The sequence below is a fragment of the Motacilla alba genome, chromosome 18 (assembly GCF_015832195.1).
Source record: "Motacilla alba alba isolate MOTALB_02 chromosome 18, Motacilla_alba_V1.0_pri, whole genome shotgun sequence".
Taxonomy (NCBI): domain Eukaryota; kingdom Metazoa; phylum Chordata; class Aves; order Passeriformes; family Motacillidae; genus Motacilla; species Motacilla alba.
This window is the reverse complement of record NC_052033.1, coordinates 6,346,896-6,371,379: the sequence shown is the minus strand read 5'-3', so window position 1 is coordinate 6,371,379 and position 24,484 is coordinate 6,346,896. Positions and strand designations below refer to the sequence as shown.

Here is a 24,484-nt window from a genome sequence, read left to right as displayed (position 1 = left end):
AATTATCTCAAGACTAACCACGACCCTGCGGATCCTCTATTTAAATTATATTTTGTTACAGAATGGAGTATACATTATTGAGGCACATTATTTTGATTACTGAAATTTGACATATTGTGCCTATTAACCAGTAAGCCTGAATATTTAATTTATGAGATTAACTCCACATTTTTTATGGACCAGTCACTTACGGGAAGTAAACTGGCAAAACTGCAGAGGAGTGAATGGGAAAAGTTCCTTCTGAAAATGGTGCTGTAAAAGCAGAAAAAAAGTGTGTCATGCTATATACTGGTAGATGGCACATTACATTAGGCTGGTAAATGGGTTAATTAGGCTCATTAACATCATTTCCTCTTAAAAAGTTTTCAACTGAGAAGATGAAAAGATTATGTTAATCTTTACACTTCTCTCTTACATTTTACATTTTTCACACAGGCCTTTTTTAATCAAATATTGATGATGGTGCCTGTTTTTCTTCAAAGCCCAGCAATTAGATTGCAGCTCCCTCCCAGTAAGTGGTGTTTACTTATCTTTATTTTCCTTCTCTCCACTTTTTTTTTTTATAAACACAACATAAGGTCCATTGAATTCTTGCCAGAAAAGCCTCTCTGGATGTTTTATCTGATGACCAAGAAACCTGCGGAGCCTGAATCCCCCAAACCCTTCTTGACCTGTGGAACAGATCCCACAGTTCTGTCCCACAGCTGAATCGACCACTCCCAAATTAAAGCCGGGGACTACAGCCGTGCCATATAAACCAGATGAACTTTCCTTTTCTTCCTGGCTGTGGCCGTCCCTGTGGGATCTAGGTAAAGGCTGTGTGGAGTGGGTAGACGCTGCTCTCTGCTGGCAGCAAGGAAAACATGCAGGAAACTAAATTTCCCCTAAAATTACTTTCAAAAATAAAGCATTTCTACAATTTCTTTACATAATGTTGCATACAGTGATTAAGCATTAAGGCAGGGGAAAGGTATTAGGATAAAATAACTCTTCAAATGTATAAATATTAATTGAAAGCACCTAAATAAAGCTGCATCTTCTGTACAAAATAACTGCTTAAATACTATTTTGAAAGTTCTTTTGTACATGTATCTCCATACACACAGAAAATTCCTCAGGACCAGGATAAAGATCTCAAAAGTTTGGAAAATCGATAGAACAGCTGTCTCCTATTTGAATATTGCAATCTACTCTTTAAGAGAAGACTTCAAAACACTTCTTCTTTAAAGAACTGTTAAATAACAGCTCTATAAAACCAATTTATGTTCCAGCTTGGGCCCCCTCTAGCAGCAGCCCGAGGAATCAACATCATAAAACTACTGGAACTAACCAGATACCGTAAGCACAATATTAAGAGAACGAATGTTCTCACGAAGTAGCCGCTGCTGTGAAATAAAGGAATATAATTCTGCTGCAGAGAGAAAAGCAGGTTGCTCTGGCAGGTTACCTCTGAAATTCTGGTTTGGTGCATTGCTTTCACACTACCCCTAAAGTCAGATTTCAGATCACAGACCTGAAGTCTATGTAAACTTTGCTTTCAAACCCTGAAGCAAAAGCAGCCTCTGCTTTGCACAAGGAAAGTGAGGGTACTTTCTGCAGTCCAGTCAATTTAAATCAGGGAGGAAAAAACTTTATATCACAGGACATGGTCAAGATACTGTGAACAACCACCAAAATAACCCCACTAACTGAAAGCAATTTGCTTGAGGGACTCAGAAGAATGATTCTGTTTATTACTGCACATAGAAACTCAAGTTCAGATTATATTAGTTAGAGAGTGAAATTTTCCATAGGACAATTCTTTCTTACTGTCAGGAGGAAAATGAATCAACCTGGCAAAGATGATGACATATCCCAGTGAAACAAAAAAACAATTGCATACTTCTTTTTGCATTTTTTCACCTTAAGTTGCATAGATGGGGGATGCTATGACATATTTAATATTAGTGTCAATGCTTTAATGTTTCATGGAGCACCTGTCCCTCCATGGAGCTGCTCAGGGAGTGGAGCTGAGCAGAAATCCAGTGCCACATCACAGGGTCTTAGGGATCCCCATGGCACAGCTGCAATTGCTGAGGAGCAGAAACCAAAGGTAATGGCAAAGTGGTTCAGGTGCTGCTCACAGAGAAGGAAAGTCCACAATTTGCACCCCTCTCAGAGTCTGCACAGCTTCTTTCCTATTCTGCTGGAACATGGCACTCCAGGAGGAAAGGATGGAAAAGCCAGGGAGCAGATGATCAAAAACTAGTTATTGCAGCACATAAAACCAGGGCACTATAACTCCTTCAAAAGGCAACTCAAACCTTGGTGATTTGTTTCCCTCCAAAGCACTAAGCCTTCTTTGGACTATATCTATTATTATCCTAAAGAAAGGAACACCTAATATTGCAGATAAGATCCAAGGACACTGCAGCAGGCAGCCATACACAATTGATTTTCCTGCTCCCTTACATTCAGTGCTGCTCCAATGGCAGGTACTGATACAAGTTTTAAAATGTTCTTGGAACTAATCTTCAGCCCACTTTAACTTAAATAAATCCAAAAGGTAATATTTCACTATCTGTGAAGGGCCCAGGAAGCAGAGGGTCTGTGCCACACCTTGAAGGTGACAATGAACTGCAGATGCAGCATGGAGTTGAAAGGCAAAGCATCCATCTCCTTTCGTCTTGCATTCCCTTCTCACATTTCTAGCATGGCTTCACCCTGAAACAGGCTTCCTTTTCTCCTGCTCAGGGTTTTGAAGGCTCTTTTAACAGAGGCTGTAATATAAAGATGTAGGCCTCAAAGGAAGTTCTGAAAAGTATTTTGTTCAGTACTTTCTGTGGAAGAAAAGACGAAGGGAACAAGATACAGAGTTATTCGGGACAAAACAAAAATGTTTCCACAGATGCTGGGTTAAAAACCACCATGTGGGGGGCAGGGGAAAAATGTTTTTGGAGTGTTTTTTATGTGGATTTTGGTTTGGTTTAGGGATTTTGCTGGGGTTTTTTTTATTATTGTGGGGTTTTTCCTAGTAGTCATAAAGTCTGTAGCATTTTGAGATAAATGTGCAGCAAAGAGATTGTGTCTCTTGGGTGTGCATTTTCACTGACTTTGCTTATGTTCCACCTTTCAAAGAGCAGAACTGGGACTTTTTTTGTGGTCACAGGGCCAAGTTATACAGAGCTACCACAGGATATCCAGATCTTACTGAGAAATTAGGTATCGAATATATCAGCAGCCTATGCCCATGTGGATGTTTTGCATCAAGATAAAGAGAGAAAAATGCTTCTGGAGAATAATGTGCACAAAGCTCTGTGAAGCAAGAATTAAAAGCAATGAGATTAAATAAAAAATAACTACATTAGGAATGTGTTAATAAATTAATTAGAGCCTACCAAAGTTGAAGTGTTCCTTAATTAAGATTGAAGCCCATGAGAGTACTCTCTTCTACCTGGGGATTTTGCCATGGATAATATTACCTGTTTGGAAATGTTTCTAAATCTGTGAGGAAAATGAGGTCAACTGAGATTGTAGCCTGATCATTAACTTGTATGATTTTTGACTTGTCTGTTTTCTCAGACCAGTTTTATGGATGATTTAATATGTTTTCTCTACTGCAGTCTCATTTCTAGCATATAAGATACATGTGAATATTGATATTTTTAAAAAAGAGGAGGTCAAGATTTAGTGCTTATTTCTCCCCCAGGTTTGTTTGATGAGTTTTTATCTTTGTATAACTTTCAAGTCAAACACGCAGAGAACAAAGTGGAGCAAGAAGCAGCACAAAGGCCACCATGCTGAAACACCTGAGATCCATCTGACTAATTAAGGAAATCATTATATAGATCTTAACAGGTCTTTTTTATGAGCATTTATATGCAGTCCGCATATAAAAATTAAATAATGTGCTTTTTGGAGTAGCAGAGACTGTTCACTTAGACAGGAAAAGGCACTATCTTTCCCATAAGGTGTCCATGCTCCATACTGTTTACTTTGTAGGGTAATGTACAAAATGCAGAAAATACTTTCTTGTTAACTTCTACACCTGCAACCTTTTGTAAGGCCACATGCAAGTTTGTTTTCCCCAAAACCAACTTAGTTTGCTATTCTGAAATGAGTCACTATCACTTTAAAGGCTCAGTACTATAAATACGGAGAATCCTTCTCTTATCAGTAGTGAACTGCAAGAAAGAAATTCACATATGATTGTCCTTCCCATAATCAAGCACAGACAACTATAGGGCAAGTCACAATGTCTCCTCACAAAAAAAAGTTCCTCAATATTTCAGTCTTTTCATTCATCTGTAATCTCAGTACATGGAAAATATAAGACCCTACTTCATAAATGGGCATGTCCTGAAGGTGCAGTTTGGTGCTGAATCTCAGGTGGTCTCTGCAGCTTCTCCTTCTTTGGGCACACACACCAATAAAACCAGTTCTTCCTTTAAACCTAAGAAGGCACATAAAAGGGTGTCTTGTATTTTTCAGGGGCAAGGGCAAGGCCTTGTATTTTTCATATTGAAGATCTTGGCCTTTGTTCTGCATGGTGCTCAGTCTGTGCCCATGCAGGAGAATTTACCAGTCTCACTTCTAATGTTCACACTTCCCATCAGGTCAGAAATGAGGCACCTCAGATGCTTCACTGCTTTACTGGTATTCCCCATCTGCAGCTATGCAGGAAAATTCTGGTTTCAAAAAGTCAATACCATGTCATTATGAGCATTGCATTTTTATGAAGTGGGAAATAAGAAAGACAAATGTTACTCCTGTTGATGAATTTGCCTCTTATCATTTCCCCTCTCTGCTCTGTGGAGAATGATTTGATTCACTCTGGGAGTTATTTGGGTCAGTTTTACTTGGAGAGAGAAAATAATGGTAAGCTCATTTGAGATTTATGCCAATTTAAGTAAGAAAATGGATTTTGAATATTTTTGCATAGCTGCTGAATTTAACTGAGGGTTCAGTGAAGTGTGAGCTTCCAAATGTGAATAGGAGGCTTTATCCATTTTTCCCTGTTTGTTTTTAAACTTCATTTGTTATTTATGATTAGCAATTTTGTGTCATTTATATGCAGTGTACTGAAACTGAGTTCAATAAACTAACCTTCTTTGACTTATTAAGCTAAACTTGGTATTTAATTATTATGCATGCAAAGTGAAGTAGAAAAAGTAAGGAGCATTTATAAATTAAATCATTGTGGTTTATTTGCAGTGAACAGGAATATCTGTCTTTATGCTTTTTCATAAGAAATTTATTACTGCTTATTTTAAATTGGAAAAAACATCAAAAAAAAATAGAACATCTGTATCAAAGTGTAAAGAACCACAACAATCAAAAGCTGTTTAATCTCCTCCATTTAGTTCAAGTGCACAGTCTGTTCCGTGTAACTTTTTACAATATACTGTGAAAGAAAACAGGTCATTTAAACTCAGTAATTAGTATTACAGATAAAATTACACTGCAGCATATTACCATAATATTAATTATGGTAATAATTACCATTAATTACCATAGTACTGATGTAGTATAGTATATAATACATAAGATCAGTGTCTTTAATTTTACATTGAAGTGCAACAAAGCATATTGTTACTACACGTCTGCTTCTTAAATTACATGAATGTTATTCAAGTATACATTTGTATCCACGCTAAATGTTTTTAAATAAATAATAACTCTGATTCAAACTGGCGTATTTGACTTTCTAATGGCATAAATTAAAGAACTTCTTGATCGAGAAACTTTTTCTAAGACAGTTGAAATTATGACAGAATTATATTCCATGTGAAAAATTTTTGCAATCATTTTTCATTACAGTAGCTGTAAATCAGTTTGCAAATGAAGCACAACATTCAGCCTTTTATAAAATAAAGATGAATCTTAAGGAGCTATTTGATGTGTAGCAGGAACTAGACATATATAATCAAATTGGAATTAATTCTGTACTTCTCTGGCTAAAAGACCTGGCAATTATACACATAAAATATTTATAACAAAACAAAGAGACTTGCGTGGGAAGACAGTGAGAGTTTTTATCTGCAGCTCCATGAGGCATAGAGTTCCCTATCAATGAAAAATTGCATCTATGCTTTTTGCAGCACCTTTACTTTTGGGTAACTTTGTTATAAATATTAAAAGAAGGGGGAAAAATTAAATTTCAGATTTGTTCAAGTGTACTTTAATAATTTATGTCTGCCGAAATGTTCCCATTTCCTGTGCAGAAATTTTCAGATGAAGCCATTATTCAGACCTGGCAAGAAAAGTACTCTAAAAACCTACTTAATTAGAAGTGCAACAGTCCTATTCACCACGTCAGCCCAAGGCTAAAATGTGTACATAGGGTTTTAGCAAAATATTTAATACACAATGTAGGGTTCAAAGCAGAAATTAAAGTGTGACCTGAGGCTGATTGTTTCATCTCACAACAACAAGATGCGTCACTGTATTTGAGTGAAGGTGTGTAAAGAGCAAAGTCTCCAATCCGTTTGTAAGATTTGCAGATTATTTTGAAAAAAATCCTTTTTTTTTTCTCCTCTCCACTTTGTTTAGGTCAGTGGGACAATGTACAACACAGGGAGACACGTATCCCTTCGGTTAGACAAAGAGCACCTGGTGAACATCTCTGGGGGCCCAATGACCTACAGTCACCGCCTGGAAGAAATCCGATTACACTTTGGCAGTGAGGACAGCCAGGGATCAGAGCACCTCCTCAATGGCCAGGCCTTTTCTGGAGAGGTATGTCACCATGCGTGGTGGTGCCACTAGGAATTACCCACTTCTTATTTCTGCCTGAAGGTATTTGCAAATTAATCTGTAAAAATGCTTTTCCTGTAGCCATTCTGAAAATCAGGGGATTGTTTTTTTCTTTTTTAACCAACACTGCAAATTCTGTGACTCATATCTACAATGACATTGCTGTGTTTATTGTATATAGAGACATCCTCTATCCTCATCTGTGCTACTTACAAAGTAATCAGGTCTCTTTGGATGGGGCCTTTATGTCTCTTGTAAAGGCAAGTATGAGATTAACTACAAAGTAATGCTGAAAGTGCTTCAAATTCCCACAGAAGTGCTACTTTTGCTTCTCACTGGTGTGTAACACTTAACATTGAGTACCATCCTGCCTTTGATTCATGCAGAAACAAGGCAATACTTGATTTTGGAGATGACTCCATAGAATTCTGCTCAAGAAATAAAGTTAACTGCATACATAGTTACTGCCAGAATAGTAATGTTTTACGTTAAATACATGTCTATAACATGTACTTCCTGTCCCCAGAAAGACTATATTTTCTTGATCCTGATACCTATTCCAGAATGGCTCATTATTCTTGCTGGACAAATATTTTAGTGGCTTAGATGGAGCCCTTTTTCAAGATTTACAATAAAGTTTGCAGACTTTCTGGGACAAACAAAATGGGGTCCTTCCATTTTCCTTATACAGGAGCATAAAAGAGATGCAAGAGGTTTGCAGTACCTCATCCTTGAAATAAATAGGGCAGAAGATCCTTCTCCTTTTTAATGCCTTTATTAAAAAGAAATCAGCTCGGATGGGGAGAAGCAAGGGGTCGTGCACATGCCACTGCTGCTACCAGGAGTGGCACAGAGGAGGAGGAAGACTGCAGCTGTGTCCACTGGTATACAGGCAGAGATAGAGCTTCCCTCCTCACAAGAGCATCAAGAGATTCCAGTTTTACAGTGTGACATTTGAGGTCCTCTTTCAAGCTGACATCCTTTAGGTTAGGGTGCAGGGTAAAAAAGATCTTAACAGACACTGGATTCAGTTCCTCACCTCTAGACATCACTTAGATCTCTTAATTCCATGATGGCTCATTGTTTTAGGGGTTTTTCTTGCTAGATTTGGTGAGGTGTTTTCACATTTACATACCAGCTCCCCACATTTGCATACCAGCTCCGATTTCACCTCCTCCTCAGTCCCAGGTGCAGCAGGGAGCAGGGGATACCCGACGAAGAGGGATTTCTAACCATCAACAACAGGTAATTAAAGAAAAACTATTAACAACAGGTGATTACAACATGAAATTATTAACAGCAAATAGTTAAAACTCCAACTTAGCAGCAATTGGTTTAACCTGTTAACTCTGCAACTTTTTAAAACAATGGACAACTTTTCTACTCGTAACAGTTGTCCCCCCTCTTTTTCTATGATAGGCCCTAAATTTAAGCCTGCATCAACTTAAAATTTTTGACTCGTGAGCATAGAATTTCCTTAATTGTTTTGTATTGATTATAACTTTCCTGAGCACTGTGGTGATCCTGGTTAATTTCTTCAAAGATCTCTAGGTTGGTCTGCATGGCAGGTGTTACCATTTTAATTAAGCAGGGAAGTAAGCATGGTAAGAAGAGTAAACCCATAAGTGTACACACAGTGAAGAAAGCTACCTTTTTCCACCAATCTCCTTTGAAAGTCCTTTCCACCTCCTCCTTTATCCCAACAACTGGAATTAAGTGAGGGAGTCCCTTTTAGGTTACCTACATATGCTACTTTTCTTAATTCATTTGAGATGTTTTTAATGACTGCCACAGCCTATCTGATTTGATAAATTACTGTTCTGATTTGGGTGAGTTGGTCATTAATATGATCAAAAGCTAATGAGATCTGATTAGATATCATCTTTAATACTAAATGGTCTTGTTCTCTTATTGCTTTTACCATCTTTTTCTCTTTGACTATATTTACCAGACCTGCTTCAGTAGCATCACATTCAAGGCACTACCAGGCTTCTCCTACAGGGCACTCTCCCAGGAGTCACTGCCTAAAAGTGGCGGTATTCTGGGCCATCCAATACATTTTCTCATCCTCTTGACAAAGGATCAGTTAGGAGAGGTTAACACAATTAGGGTTTAGATCAGTGTGGACTCTCAACAAGGAACTTCTTCTTCCTCATAGAGGGGTTGGTAGCACTTACTGCACGGCTCTCTTAGGCTCCCCAGAGCACCACCAGCAATGAAAGCTGTTATTACTACCCTTCCCAAGAGTCCAGTATGGGTCATTCTGTACAACCTGCCCACCCGGCCTTGCCTCTTGGGGACTTTATTAAAAAAGAAGTTTCCAAGCACTTTAGAGTCTCTTCTATCCGCTTCTCTGGTTGAACCTCTCTTGGTCTGTCTTTACTAATATGGTCTCTCCTAGAGGAGAACTTTGCAGAAGATTAACGTGGAGTCCCTGGTACTGAGTTGGGAGGACTTAACCAGAATCACTTATTAATAGTCTTTAACCTTTTTACAAACCTCTTTTAAACACAGAACTGTCTTAAACACTTTCAGATATGTTATGGTTCTGATACCAAACTCTTTTCCTTATTCAGTTTATCAGTCTTTTTGGCTCTTCCTTTCGAGAGTCAGCTTTAAGTCTTTCAGTCCTTTTGTGATGGTATACTCAGATGAATTAATTCGTGATGTGGTTGAATCCTGTCCTGCGTTAGGGGTTGAGAGTGGTGTGGACTCTGGTCCAATGCCAGAGGGAGGAACTGACATTGAATCCTGTCCAGTGCCCGGGGGTGGGATTGGTCCTTTAATTCTCGTGATGTGGGTCCAACCCTTTTCTCTGGTCCGCACAGCCAAATTAGTGATGAGGAGTACCTGAAATGGGGCCTTCAAATTTAGGTGTTAATGGTCCACTATTCCAGGATTTCATCAAAACCCAATCTCCTGGGTTAATGTTATGTACTATCATGTCAAGAGGGGACGGTTTGGGGGAGGTATTCTCTTTTTCTAAGTCCTTCCAGGGTTCTTGTGGTCTTCAGGGCAGCCAGGACGAGGGAAGAGATGGAGAAATCTTGACTCCATGTTTCAGAAGGCTGGTTAATCATATTGTGATATATATTATATTAAAAATGCCACACTAAAACTATACTAAAAGAATAGAGAGAGAGAGATGCATCAGAAGGCGAGACAGGAATAGAAAGGAATGAATAACAAAGGCTTGTGACTCCCAGAGAGTCTGAACCAGCTGCATCCTTGATTGGTCATTAAGTAGAAACACCTCACATTGAGCAATCAAGGAAGCACCTGCTGCATTCCACAGCAGCAGAAGTAATTTGTTTACATTTGTTCCTGAGGCCCTCTCAGCTTCTCAGGAGAAGAAAATCCTGACAAAAGGATTTTCATAAAATATCATGGCTACAGGTTCTTCCAATGACTTCTAAATATTTTCTGGTAGCTTCTTCTCCTTCCAAGTAGTCTCCTGTGCTATAGGCTGTTAACAAGAATGGCAGTCCAAACATGATTTTATAGGGTGAAATCACTGTATCAGACCGGGGTCTTGTTCTGATGTTCAGAAGCCCTAGGGCAAACACTTTAGCCAATTCATTTTTGTTTCTTCGATCAATTTAGTCATTACATTTTTGAGGGTTTTGTTCATCTGCTCCACCCTCCCAGAACTCTGGGGGTGCCACGGAGTATGTAATCTCTATTTTATTCCTAAAGCTTCAATTATGTTTTGCAATGTTCAGGCCACAAAATGTGGACCTCAGTCTGAGTCTATAGTGTTCATGATTCCATATCTGGGATATCGGAATAAATTACCAATATTACTGATGGGACGTGCCTTGGCTTGCCTGGCCCTGCATCTGAACCAAACAGCGGCAACTAAGGTGTCTTACCTCAGAGACACTGTTGGCTAGCTGGATGTTGTGGTAGGGCAAGTGAGGACAAGTCCAGGCATGCATGCCCCATGTAGCAGCGGGATGGAGTCTTCCTCTGGCAGAGGGTCTGCTCTAACTGACAGAGATGCTTTAAGGTGATGGTGAAGGAAGGAGTCAGTTCTGATAGAGGTTTTCAATCCAGAGATTTTATTCTGGGCCGTATGGCCCCTGAATCTAGCAACAGCTCTAACAGAACTCCAGAACCGCGTGGTTGCTGCTCCTTTTAACCCCGAGGAGAGGGGGAGGGAAGCGGTAGGAATCCGACCAACCAGGCACAGGGCGGGCAGTTCTCAGGTGAAAGGGACAACTGGATGGGCCAATGGCCCCCAGGGCTGGAAGGCATCTTTTGAACTCTGCCAATCACTTGACGCCCTTATGGAATGCCAGGACTGACAGACAGCGCTCAGCAGGAGTCAGGGTGTGGGGAAAGGAGAGGTGATTGGCACCTGGGGAAGGACTGGGATAACTGAAGCAAGGTATGACATCACACCACAACACTGGGGAAAATGTTCTCCAAGATTACTCTTGCCACAACCTGGGCTGTTTCCCTTTTAGTCGGGAAGGTTTCCACCCAATGGGTGAGATGATCCACTATAACCAGTAGATATTTGTATCCCTGCACTGGGGGCATCTCAGTGAAATGTATCTGTATGCCCTGGAAAGGTCTTAGAGCTAATTCCCTCCCTCTGGATGTTACCTTTCTCATAACCTTCTGGTTTACTTTTTTGGCAAATTAAACATCCTTTTGTAATTGCTTTTGCTAAGTCATATACCCCTTTGCACAGGTTATTTCTTAGGAAATTATCACATAGTCCTTGGACTCCCCAGTGGGTTAATTTATGTAATTCTGTTAGCACTGTCCAAGCAAGTGCTTTGTTTAAAAACATCCGTCCATCTGAGGTTAATCACTCCCCTTGTTGCCCTTGGTATAACTTTAAATCTTTTATATCTTTTAATTCTTTTGCACAAAATATGGGTCCCTCTCTTCTTTCTCCCTCCTCAGGTGTGGTTTCTGCTTTAAAAACTTTTACTGGATCCCCTGGTTCTAAAGCTGCTTCCTTTGCTATCTCATCAGCCAGTCGGTTTCCTCTAACTTCAAGGTTGTCTCCTTTTTTGTGCCCTTTTGTATGGACCACCACTATTTCTATTGGTTTCTGTAGAGATTCTCATACGGACCTGACCAGGTTCTCATGGGCTAAGCTTTTTCCTTTTGAGCTTAGATTTCCATGCTCCTCCTATATTTTCCCAAATGTGTGAACTATCGCAAATGCCTATTGAGAATCTGTATAAATGGTTCTCCGGTCTCCCTTCAGTACATCTAATCCTCTTTTCAGGGCATATATTTCACAACTTTGGGCTGACCAGTTTGGGGTTTCCCATTTTCACTAATTTGTAAAGTTTCTCCATCTATGATGGCATAACCTGAAGCTCTTTTTCTATCTACTACCCTCGAAGAGCCATCTATGAACAAAATTCTTCCAGTTGCTAGAGGCTGATCTTCTAAATGCTCTCTTACTTTTGTTTGGAGGTCAATCAATTCAAGGTAATCATGTTCTAAATTCTCTATAGGCTCTCCCATAAGGAATTGTGCTGGATTGAGGGCATTTGATGTGATGAATTCTAAATCATCTGTGTTCATTAGTATTATTTCATTTTTTAATATTCTTGCATTGGTTAGCCACTGCTGAGCCCTCTGGCTCAGCACTGTTTTAAGATCATGAGGATTTAATTTTTCCTTGTAAGGAAAAATTAATTTTACCTTGTAAGGTCAATTTTTGGGTCTCCTCTATCAGGATAGCAGTAGCTGCTACTGCTTGTATACAAACTGGCCAGCCTCTAGCCACTGGATCTAACAATTTGGAGATGTAAGCCACAGGTTTCCTCCAGCCTCCCCACTCTTGAGTTAGTACACTGTAGGCTATACGCCCTTCAGCACTCACAAAAAGATCAAAGCCCTTCCTGAGGTCTGGTAAGCCTTAGGACAAGGCAGAGGACAACTTGTCTTTTAGGCTCTCCAGTTGTTGATCGTCTTCTGCTGTCCAAATTATGGGATCTGGAGCCACTAACTTATTGTATAAGAATTTTACACTTTGCGTGTATTGATCCAACCATAACTTGCAATATCCAAACAAGCCCAGGAGCTTTCTCACATCCTTTTTTGTTTTTGGAGCTGGGAGAGACAAAATACCTGAAATTCTGTCAGGGCTTAACTTCCTATATCCCTCTCCTATTATGTGCCCAAGGTATGTTACTTCTGATTGCACAAACTGTAGCTTCTCTTGGGAAACCTTTAGTCCTTTCTCCCTCAGAAAATTCAAAAGCTTAATGCTAGTTGTTCTGACTTGATCTTTTCCCTTTCCTGACACCATCAGGTCATCAACATACTGCAGGATCTGTGTTTCCTCTTCAGGAACAAACTGTTCTAACAAACCCTCCAGGGCTTGTCCAAAGAGGTTGGGGGATTCAGTGAACCCTTGCGGTAATTGGGTCCATCTTAGCTGTTGTTTCCTTTTTGTACTTGGGTCCTCCCATTCAAAGGCAAACCAATCTCTACATTCCATTGCCAGAGGACATGCCCCAAAAGCATCCTTAAAATCTATAATAGTGAACCGAGCATGTTCTCTTGGAATTCAGCTTAGAAAGCTGTATGGGTTGGGCACAACTGGATGTCTAGCAATGGTTCTTTTGTTGACCTCCCTCAGATCTTGTACCAGCCTATATTTCCCTCCAGCTTTCTAACTGCCAGTATAGGGGTATTGTGCGGTGACATACAGGGTTCCAAAATTCCCTTTTGCAACAATTGTTCAATAACTATGGCAAGTTCCTTCTTTCCTTCTAGTGAAATTGGATACTGTTTAACCCGTATGGGTGAAGTATCATCTTGCATTTTTATTGTTATCGGTGGAATGTCGACTGGGCCGTGCTTTCCCCCTTCAGCCCATACTTTGGGGTTTATCTTTGCAACATCTCCTTGGGATAACTTCATTATTTGTACCACCATCCTCCCTTCTCTTGGGACAATCTCAACCCCCAAATGAACCTGTAGATCTCTTCCTAACAAACTTTTTTCTAGTATAGGCAGGTAAATAAAATTAGCTTTATACTGTCTTGAGTTTCCGATTATTTTTACATCCTCAGTCACTGAGGCTCTAAATGGTTTCCCTTCAGCCCCTAATACCTCACAGAATTTTCTACCAATTACCATACCTTCTGGTACTTTGTTGAGACAGGACTTATCTGCTCCTGTATCAACCAAAAATTCAAATTCCTCATTTAGGGGTCCCACCTCACTAGTCTCTTTCACTCCAGCATTCCCTCCTTCATTCCCCTCTTTCTTCCTCTGCACCTTACAAATTCGCACACCTTCATCCCCAATAGCACTTTTCAACCAACAAGCTACATAAAATAGTTGCTCAGGATCGGTATCCTCTTGAGCTGTCAGATTGTTGTCAGAAACAACTCAGTTCTTGACACATCCACTTGTCTTTTGTCCCACACCACGGCCATCCTCCTTGCACATCTAACTCTGGCCAGACTTCTAAACAGTAGTGAATCATCTTAACCTTATCTAATCCCTCCGTGGCTTCTACAAAATCCAATCTCTCTAGCAGTTCACCTAAGGGACTATGGGGGGGCATATTCCTCAGTTTCTTGCCTCTCTTCTTACTATTACATCCTTCCATTTTTTTCGGGCCTCAGCAAAAATCCCAAAGGTACTGACAGACAATTTAAAAGAAATCCTATTTGAGTAGTCCCGGCCTCCTCCGCCGAAACTCAAATTTGCCTGACCCCTCTTTTCAGGACTTTAAAAGAAAAGAACTGCCTGATTTCTTGCTTGCCTAGCCTCCCTCATCAGGACTTGCATATCAGGACTTTTAAAAACTCGAGACCCCGGCCTCCTTTGCCGAGACTCGTGCTTGACCTCCTTTGTCAGGACTTAAAACAAAAACTGCCTGATTTCTTAAATTGCCTAACTTCCCCCATCAGGACTTACGTATCAGGACTTCATGTGTCGGAACCTTGGCCTCCTTCGCTGAGACTTGTGCCTGACCTCCTTTGTCAGGACTTAATTTGCCTGCAGGACTTGTGGACTTGCCTGAATCCTTCTCGGGACTTGCAATTTGCCTGACCTCCCTATCAGGACTTAAAACAAAAACAATGGCCTGATTTTTAGTTTGTCTGACCTCGCTTGTCAGGACTTCCGTATCAGGACTTTAAAAACTCGAGACCCCAGCCTCCTTCACCAAGACTCGTGCCTGACCTCCCTCGTCAGGACTTAAAATAAAAACTGCCTGATTTTCTAAACTGTCTAACTTCCCTCACTAGGACTTACGTATCAGGACTTTTGGGTTGCATGCCACTCACACATTATTTCCTCCGCACACCTGGAAGGGGGCTCTCTCTACCCCTTAGGAGGCATCTCAGCCACCAATCCCACTTTCTTCCCCCTGTTCCCGGCCGGCCCCCTCACAGGAATCTGAAACCGCAGTACTAAGGGGTCCTCACTCATGCCTAGGGCCAGGCCCTCATCTCACTCACACTCTACTCACTCGCCCCCTACTCCCACTGCGGAATACTCTGTTAACTCTGCAACTTTTTTAAAAAATGGACAACTTTTCTACTCATAATAATCCTCCTCCAGCTTGGGCCATGGCTGTGAACTATGCAGTGTCCAACTCTACAACTCAAAATAATACTCCACAATAACTCTGTGTTACTTTAGGGATTATTTTTAAAGCCACTCTGTTACCATTCTTTCAGAACACCAAAAAAAGAACAGCTTTTTCATCATAAAGCACTTATTTTCTCAGAGATGAATAATCAAATTAACATCTGTACTATGCATCACAGACTGGTGATGAGTCACTTAATGTGTGGCATTTTCTTTGGCACTGAGCAACAGCAGTTATTTAAGAGTGAGAAATTAATCGCGGCATTGTTGCATGATGATGTCATAATCCATGGTAATCATTGGCTTTGTTTTATAAGCTACATATAGCCTGTGGCAGCTTTTTTGTAAAATTACTAATGTCTTACGCAACTGATTTTGGTTGCCTTTGTTCAATTCTGTAAGTGAACTTGTTGTGTATGAAATTGCCAATCAAATCGAATCAATAATTTGCAAGAGCCAAATTATTATAAAATAACAAAGTATAAAATTTATTTCACGATCAAATGACAAAATCTGGGTCAGCCTGTCAAAGTCTGGTTGCCTCAGAGTGGAGCGGCACACCACTGCGATTTTGAGTTCAGTTCTTATACTCTTTTTCTTGCCGCGGGCCAGGATGTCCTTTGTCCTTCTCTTAATCAAGTAAGTCCCAAAAGCTTCTCCGGTCCAGGATAATGCTATCAGATGAAGGATGGTCCAGCTCTCGATGTCTTGGGAATAATTCATCGACTCCTTGTCTTGTGCTAGACAGAACTCGAAAGAACCGTGTTTGCAATACACAAAACTCTATGTCTGGGGAGATATACAAGTCAAACAGTCTCTTACTGGAAATGTCTTACATGTTAAGAGATTTCCCAGAAACAGATTACAAGCCTGAATGGATTTTCCTCAACTGTATTGTTCCCCCCACTCCAGTCATCAGCAGCCAGGTATGCTGCTGATGGCATAATTCTTTACTCAGCTAAAACCTCGAAACTCTGTGCTGCTGTTTTACTTCACATGTAAATGTAGTTCTTCTGTGTGGTATGTGTGTGTCGGCCAGTTTCCCAATCTTGTAGGCTGCTTTTCCTTGGTTTCTTAAAACATGCCCGGAGAAGATTCCTCATGGTAAAATTCAACTTCTTAATTCTTGTAACTATTTTTAACTTATTTATATCATACTTTGCATTTATAACTATATTACATTCATTATAACATTTATTATCTTATGAATTTTGACTCTATTCATAACAAACTCATCATGAATTGCTCCTTTAAGTGCTGAAAGTAAAGGATGCTGTAGTAAACAAGGTCTTTGCTTTGCTGTTCAGACACATGAGAGCAACATTCAAACAAAAAAAGTTGACTGAACATGAAAGCAAAAATCTGGTTAAAACATACCATGGCACTTGTAATGTATCGCCACTGTTATAGATACAATTGCCAATTTGATTTTATCAATAATTTGTCAGAGCCAAATTATGATATAAAAACAAAGTACAAAATTTATTTCGCGCAAATTGACAAAATTTCGGTAAGCCACGGATCGGACAGAGTCTAGCCCAGGAATAGACCCTGGGTGCCGCGCTAAACAGCTCCAAGCACTGGCAGCTTCGGAGTGTAGCGAGCACACCGAGCTTTCTCCATGTAGGTCTTTTTATCCCATTTTTCTTGCCGCGGGCTAGGAAGTCCATTGTCCTTTTCATAACCAAACAAGTTCCAAAGGTTTCTCCAGTCCAGTAGAATGCTATCTGACGGAAGGTGGTCCTGTCCTCGATGTCTTCGGGAATAATTCATCGACTTCTGGTCTTGTGCTAGACAGGATTAATCTTAACAATACACAGTCACATCCCGAGAGAGATATCCTTATTATCACTCTGAATTCCGATACTCAGTTCTTACTGGAAATCTCTTTTGCAAACCGAGAGGTTTCCCGGAACTGTTTTAAAATTCTAAGCAGTGTGTTCCCCCCTTCAGTCAGGGGATCCAGGTGTGCTGCTGATGGCATAATTCCCTGTGTGGCTGCTATTGTGAAACTAACTGTCCCTGTTGGGTTTTTACATGTAAATAGAGTCTATTGGTGTGGTAGGCGTTGGTGCTTTGCTGCAGACTGGCTTTTCTTGGGTATTTCTCTGTGAACATGTCCAAACGTTACTCTCCTTCTATCTCTTTTTACTTTAATATCTATCTACTTTATTTTATACTATTCTGAATCTATTCCTCTACTCTAATAAATATGAATTTTGACACTCACTCATAACATACCCCCACCTCTCAAGTTGCCATTCAAAATTCATATCTTAAATTTTATTTTCTACTCAATCTATATTGGTTAATAAAAATAAAAAATAAAAAAATAAATAAATAAAAGGTCTGTTAAGTCCTGTAACAGATCAATTAATCTCCTAATCTTCAAAGGGTACCCCTTGGTAAATCTGAAGGGTACCTCTGATATTCTTTGTCTGTTTCTCAAACCTTGTTAGGGCTTCGGTAGCAAAATCGTCTACCTCTGCTTCCTCTAATCTCATAATCTTGGATATTTGTCCGGATTTTCCTGTTGCAGCCTCTGGATCTATGGGCATAGTGCTGAGTTGCATACCTTGTACGACTGAATGGATTAGCCTGATAAAACAGGGAATTAATCAGGGTAGGAACAGGATTCCTGTGATGGAACATAAGATGAAAAAAATCAGTTTTTTCCACCAAGCACCATTGAAGAGGTTGTCCCACCATCCTGATTGCAGAATCAAATTCCAAGTTTGTACAGGCACATGTGCTACCCGTTTAATTTCTGCGGCTAATCCTTGGATAGTTTCCCCATAATCGTCAATCTCAATGCAACACTCAGATTCGTTAAATTTTCTACAAACCCCTCCTTCTTCTGCGAGCAGGTAATCTAGTGCAATCCTGTTCTGATAAACAAAAGCTCTCATCTGAGTATGTTGTTTGGAAAGCAGTGCTAATGCGTCAGCCGTGTGATTGGATACAATTTCTACTACGGCCTGGAGTCGTATCAGTCTATTTAGTAAGTATATGGGAGTTTGGCATCCCCAACTGCCATCCTGTGACCAGGTGGCTGGACCGTAGTATTCAATTATTCTTTCGGCTGGCCAGTCATCTCCACCCCAAGTTTGCTTCTCCCTAATCTCAGGGAATTTGTTTCTAAGGTCCCACTTGTTTCTGTTTAGGGTTTCAAACAGTGGGACTCCCAAAGAACTGCTTTCTGTGCATGGTATGGTAAAGAAAACGGGCCTTATGATCTCCAGAGTGCATGACTCCTTCCATCAAGGATGTAATTCACTATATGCCTTCCTTCTACATATCCAATAGAGCCCATCGGGGGCTTTCCACCTCATTTTGGCATTCTCTGGGTCCTCTCAATACACTTTTAGATCAGGTACCGCTTGGTAAGGGTTAATCCCAGAACCTTTGCTCTAACATAGCTCGAGCTGTTCATTCTAATCACACTTGTTCCCTCTTATCTGACTCTAATACTCTGCTGGTGGCTCTGGCTGCTACATTGTAACTTTGTCCTTTGAATTTGTTGCCAGGGTGGAGACGCATGGGGTGTACCTCACAACCTCGGTGTATTCCGGGCCGTCTGGGCTAATACAATGAGTTCCAATGACTCTTTGTTTTAGCACCCACCCTTCGGGTCTTTGGATTGTTTTTGAGACCCTGGCAATTTTCCATTTTAGTATTTGTTCTGGGATTAAACTTTCCCCTTTCCAAGGCCAGGTTTCGGCTGATTTCAGTCCCCCGCAAATCCAGCAATTAGTCAACCCCAGCTCTGTGGCGATTTCTTGTATGAGATCTATAAATAAGTTTTTATTAGAAGCTGGTAGTCCCAAGTTATTATATTGCTTTTCCAGCTGATCGTACTGTTCACTCAAAGTTTTTAACCTTTCTTGTTTGATTCTTTTTCTCCTGAATTCAGCCTCCTGCCTCTTTCGTTCTAAGGTGACTTGTTTCAGTTTGCCCTCCAGATCCAACCCCTCTCTGTTTCTTGAAAAAAAAACCATTTTGTTATATTGAAAACACCGTCTGTTATCAGTTTCGCTTAAAAGATCTAAAATGACTGGCTCATTATGTGAAATTGTACCGTCATCCTTTAGGTTTTGTCCCACCCAGTAAGTTTTGTCTCCTATTATACACATTTTGAGTCTATCGTTATCATAGCATAAGCGATTGACTTGTAGGTGAGCCACAAAACCGGATTCCTTTTTATCCTCAACCCAAACTGTTCGATTGCACATTGTGCAGATAGGCAAAGAGAGTATTTCTGTTTCGCTCTTATTTCTGTGATGGCTAAGATTCTCTGGTTGCCTTGCTGGATTAGTCACCTGGTCTGTTTTACCTTTTGATTGTTTTTCACACAACTCCTCATGAGTGCCGCTTTTAGGGTAAAGTTGGTCTGGTTTTATTTGACTATTCCGTAGACCGGTCTGGCCTTTAGGATCTCCCGCTAGGGAACCGGGGAGGCCTGTTGCGATTCCTCCTGCCGCTTCGGTGATTATGATTAGGCTGAGGAGGACCACCCGGATTTGTATCTCTCTGCCTTGACTATCGCCCACTGGGTTGCCACCAACGGCGTGGCAAACCATCTTCTCGGCAGCAGGTATAGTCTCCCGGGTCCTCTCGCTGATATCTAGCCTCAAATCTCCATTTGCAGGCCTCTCAATCTCTTTCTCTAATCGTCACTGACCAACAAGGTACTTTAATTCCTTGGCGACACTCTGTGGCAGTTATTTGAGCAGGCGAATTTAGTTTTCCCCTTATCCCGTTAATGTACCAATTATACTACTCTTGCGAATCTAATTCAATCGCCCCCGCCCACGTGGCGACTACCAGGAGGCAACCAGTTAATCTTTGCTCTGTTCTAAGACACCTCTTACACAATCTCTTCGGTCTGTCCCCGTTTAGGCAATGAGTAACCCAAATTTCATTACAATATTCACACTTAAAATGTACAAAAGGATAACAAGAACATCCCGCGATCCCGCATCAGATTCTGTCCCCGTCGGTCATTTACTTGCTCAGTGTAGCTTAAGCTTGAGGTCCCCAGGGGAGGAGGTGATTCTCCACTCGGGGTTTTGTTCTCCCGCTTCGGCTTTCTTTACTCGCAAAGCGTGTGTCTACCCTTTTTCCGCCGTCCGCACTGCAGTATCTGTTGTTAGGAGGACAAGAAATGGACCTTCCCAGTGAGGGGAGAGTGTGGCCTCTTTCTAAGATTTCACAAAGACCTTATCTCCTGGTTGTATTTTATGAATCGCAAATCCCAAGGGAGCACTCTGTGTTATAATCCCTTGTTTCCTTAAATCCAGTAAGTTTTTACTCATGGCTATAAGGTATGGCTGAACCTGCCTGTCCTCGACTAGCGGATGCCCTACCGGTATCCCACATTCATAAGGCATTCCATACATTAGCTCGAAGGGAGACAGCCCGGTTTCGGAATGTGGTTTCGTTCGAACATTCAATAGAGCTATCGGGAGGCACTTTAACCATGACATTTTTGTTTCTAACATTAATTTGGCCAATTGGGTTTTTAGAGTCTGATTCATTCTCTCCACTTGCCCAGAGCTTTGGGGATGCCACGGTGTGTGGTATTCCCATCTTATTCTTAGAGCCTCCGCAAGCTGTTTTATAATTTTGGAAGTAAAGTGTGTTCCTTGATCTGAATCAATGTAATTTAAAATCCCAAATCGAGGTATTATTTCTTCTAATAGGTTTTTAGAAACCACTTGGGCTGTCGCCCGTGAACTGGGAAATGCCTCTACTCAACGGGTTAGTTTATCGACTACTACCAGTAAATATTTGTATCTTCTTACCTTTGGAAGCTCGGTGAAGTTCACTTGGATCCTTTCGAAAGGCCGGTATGCAATTGGTCGACTTCCCTGCGCTAGTTGACGTCCCCCCGCTCTATTAAATTTCTGGCATGTAACGCAGCCCTGAGTCTCCTGCTTTGCCAACTCGTATATCTCTTTGCAGCCGTAAAATTTGAGGAAGTGTTCCGCGAGAGCCCAAGACCCCCAATGCGTTTGTTGGTGTAACCTCCTCAGGATCTGCCTTGTATATTCTCTAGGGAGGAGTTCCCTCCCATCGGGCAATTTCTATTTGCCATTGTCTAATTGCCCCCCCATTTTCACATATTCCTCAGTTTCTTCAGGAGTAGGGTGGGGAACAGGGTCAGGTACCCCCTCCCCCTCTGTTGCAGGTACTTGTATCCTTAGTAGTGCGGCCCTTTTTGCTTCTTGGTCAGCTAGATTGTTTCCCTTAATGTGAAAATGCTCCCCCTTTTGATGTTCCTTAATGTGGACAATAGCTATTTCTGTGGGACCTCTTACTGCCTCTAAGATTTCTCTGATAATCTCACCATGTACCAGTTCCCGTCCTCGGGTGCTAATAAGTCCCCGTTCCTCCCAAATTCTTCCAAATGTATGTACTACCTCAAATGCATACTTGGAGTCTGTGTATATGGTGCCTGCTTTTCTCTTTAATCTTTTCAGAGCCTGTAAAACCGCATACAATTCACAGGCTTGGGCAGACCAGCTTCCATTCAGAGGTCCTGACTCAATTACATCTCCATTCTTACTGTTCACTATGGCATAACCTGATTTCTTCTTTCCTTCAACCACTCTAGCTGACTCATCAACAAACCACTTCTCACCTTCTTCTAGTTCGTCTTGTTCTAAGTCAGGCCGAATTTTTGTTTGTACTTCAACTACTTCTATACAGTCGTGAGTGAGAATCCCGGGTGACTCTCCAAATAAGAATTGAGCAGGATTAACCGCTGTAGTGATTCTTAGCTCTAAGTCTGGTGAATGTATTAAAATGGCTTCATATTTGAGAAGTCTCGCGTCAGTCAACCATTTGTCTGCCGTCTGTTGCAAAATGCTACGGACGTTATGAGGTGTGAATACTGTTAGTGGAGCTCCAAAGGTTACCTTCTTCGCCTCCTCCACTAACAAAGCTGCTGCCACAATCGCTTGTAAGCATGTAGGCCAGCCTCTGCTCACAGGGTCTAATAGCTTAGATAAGTACCCAACTGGTTTTCTGTCTCATGCCCATTCTTGTGTCAATACTCTTATGAGCAGTGTGTTCATTAATATTTACAAATAAATGGAAAGGTCTTTTTACGTCAGGCAGACTTAACACAGGAGCTGAAATTAAGGTGTCTTTAATTACTGTGAATTTTCTCTCATCCTCCATAGTCCATGTAATCCTTTCCTCCGTAAGTTTTTCGTATAAAAATTTTACTTTCTCACTGTACCCCTCAATCCATTGCCTGCAATATCCCAAAAGCCCCAGAATCTGCCTTACCTCCTTTTTGGTGACTGGAGGAGGTAAAGCAATTATTCCAGCAACCCAATTTGCATCTAGCTTCTTTTTCCCTTCCGTTAGCCAGTGCCCCAGATATTTCACTTTGGGTTCTGTGAACTGTAGTTTAGATTTGGAAACCTTTAATCCCTTTTCCCCTAGGAAATTTAGGAGGGATATAGTGCATTCCCTTATTGTTTCTTCTCTTTCCCCCACTATTAGTAGATCATCCACATATTGAAGCAATTTAGTCCCCTCGGCAGGAGAAAATTCTGTTAATAGCTGCTCCAGAGCTTGACCGAACAAGTTTGGCGAGTCAACAAACCCCTGAGGCAATCGAGTCCACCTAAGCTGCTGCCTCCTATTTGTTACAGGGTCTTCCCATTGAAACGCAAAGTAATCCCGGCTTTCTTCAGCCAGTGGACAAGACCAGAAAGCATCCTTTAAATCTATGACACTATACCAGATATCTTTGGGGGAAATATTATTAAGTAAAGTATATGGATTAGGTACTGTGGGAAACAGGCTTTTAGTTCGGCTGTTCACGGCCCGTAAGTCCTGAACCAGTCGGTAACTCCCATCAGTTTTTCGGATTGCTAATATAGGGGTCTTATGTCGGGACATACACGGTTCTAATGTCCCTTTCTCTATTAAGTCATCTATGACTGGCTTTAGTCCTTGTTTCCCTTCAAGGGGAATAGGGTATTGTTTGACCCTTATGGGGTCTTCAGGTCGTTCTATTGCAATGTTAATGGGCTTCATATTTAGTTTCCCCTCTTCCCCTTTTGTCGTACCAAACCTTTGGGTCTATAGCTTCCTCGTCATGAGCTGTCAATTTATATATACTAGCTACTATTTGAGACTTCTGTACTACTAAATTAATTCCTAATTTTACCATAAAATTCCTGCCCAGCAAATTTTGTTCCGCTTCTCTTACTAACAGTATGTCCCCTACACCGAATTTTGTGTCCGATTCCACCTCTACATTTTTAATTATAGATACACTGAAAGGCTCCCCTTTCGCCCCGATGACAGTCATAGAGTCCCTATTAGGAATGCACCCCGGTGGGAGTTGCCGTACTGTTGTCCGGTCTGTTCTCATATCAATTAAAAAGGTTAATTCTTGCCTTTGGGGCCCAACTCTAAGTTTTATCAAGGGCTTCTTAGGTGATACTGACCCTAAACTGAAAAGCCCCTGACACCCCTAATCCTCCTGAAACATTTTCTCATCTCTTATCCTTTTTCTACAATCCCGTCGAATGTGTCCCTTCAGATGACAGTAAAAACACTCAGGAAGTTCTCTCGGGCTGGCGGATTTTTCTCTAGGGGTAGGATTTGGCCTCTTTGTATCTCCAGAAGCCGGGTTACTCTCCTTGTTCCCCTTAGAGGGTTTTTGAGCCTCCTGAACAGTGGCTACTAGAATTTGGGCTTGTGCTTTTTGCTGTTTGTTCTCCCTTCTCATATATACTTTCTGTGCCTCTCGGAGTAAGTCCTGCAGAGGCTTTTCTTGCCAATTGTCTATTTTTTCTAATTTTTTTCGAATATCTTCCCAAGATTTTGCCACAAATTGTGTTTTTAATAAAACCATCCCAATTGGGGTATCCGGATCCGTACCCGAATACATTTGCAGACCTTTTCTTAGTCAGTGTAACCAATCGGAGGGAGTTTCATCCTTCCTTTGGCATTCTGCCAAGACTTTACTAATATTCTGCTCTTTGGGGACCGCCTCCCTTATCCCTTGAATTACAAGGTTTCTCAGATCGATCATTCGGCCCCTCCCCTCCTCTGTCTGGGCGCTCTAGGAAGGTTGCTGGTCCGGCCACTTCTCCGCTCCCCTCCCCCCTTGTGGATTTCTCTTCTCTCAGTCTTT

General features: G+C 41.1%; 1 protein-coding gene across 5 annotated transcripts in view; it reads left to right on the top strand.

Moving 5' to 3' along the window:
- CA10 (carbonic anhydrase 10) overlaps positions 1-24,484 on the top strand; it is a 222,536-nt gene that overhangs the window by 155,158 nt on the left and 42,894 nt on the right. For 4 of the 5 annotated variants that reach the window (XM_038157543.1, XM_038157544.1, XM_038157546.1 and 1 more), the window contains 2 exons: positions 6,532-6,717; positions 7,918-7,980. In XM_038157543.1, the coding sequence (XP_038013471.1) occupies positions 6,532-6,717; positions 7,918-7,980 (249 nt within the window). The remainder of the gene's footprint in view (positions 1-6,531; positions 6,718-7,917; positions 7,981-24,484) is intronic. The other variant, XM_038157545.1, reaches the window with a different exon arrangement.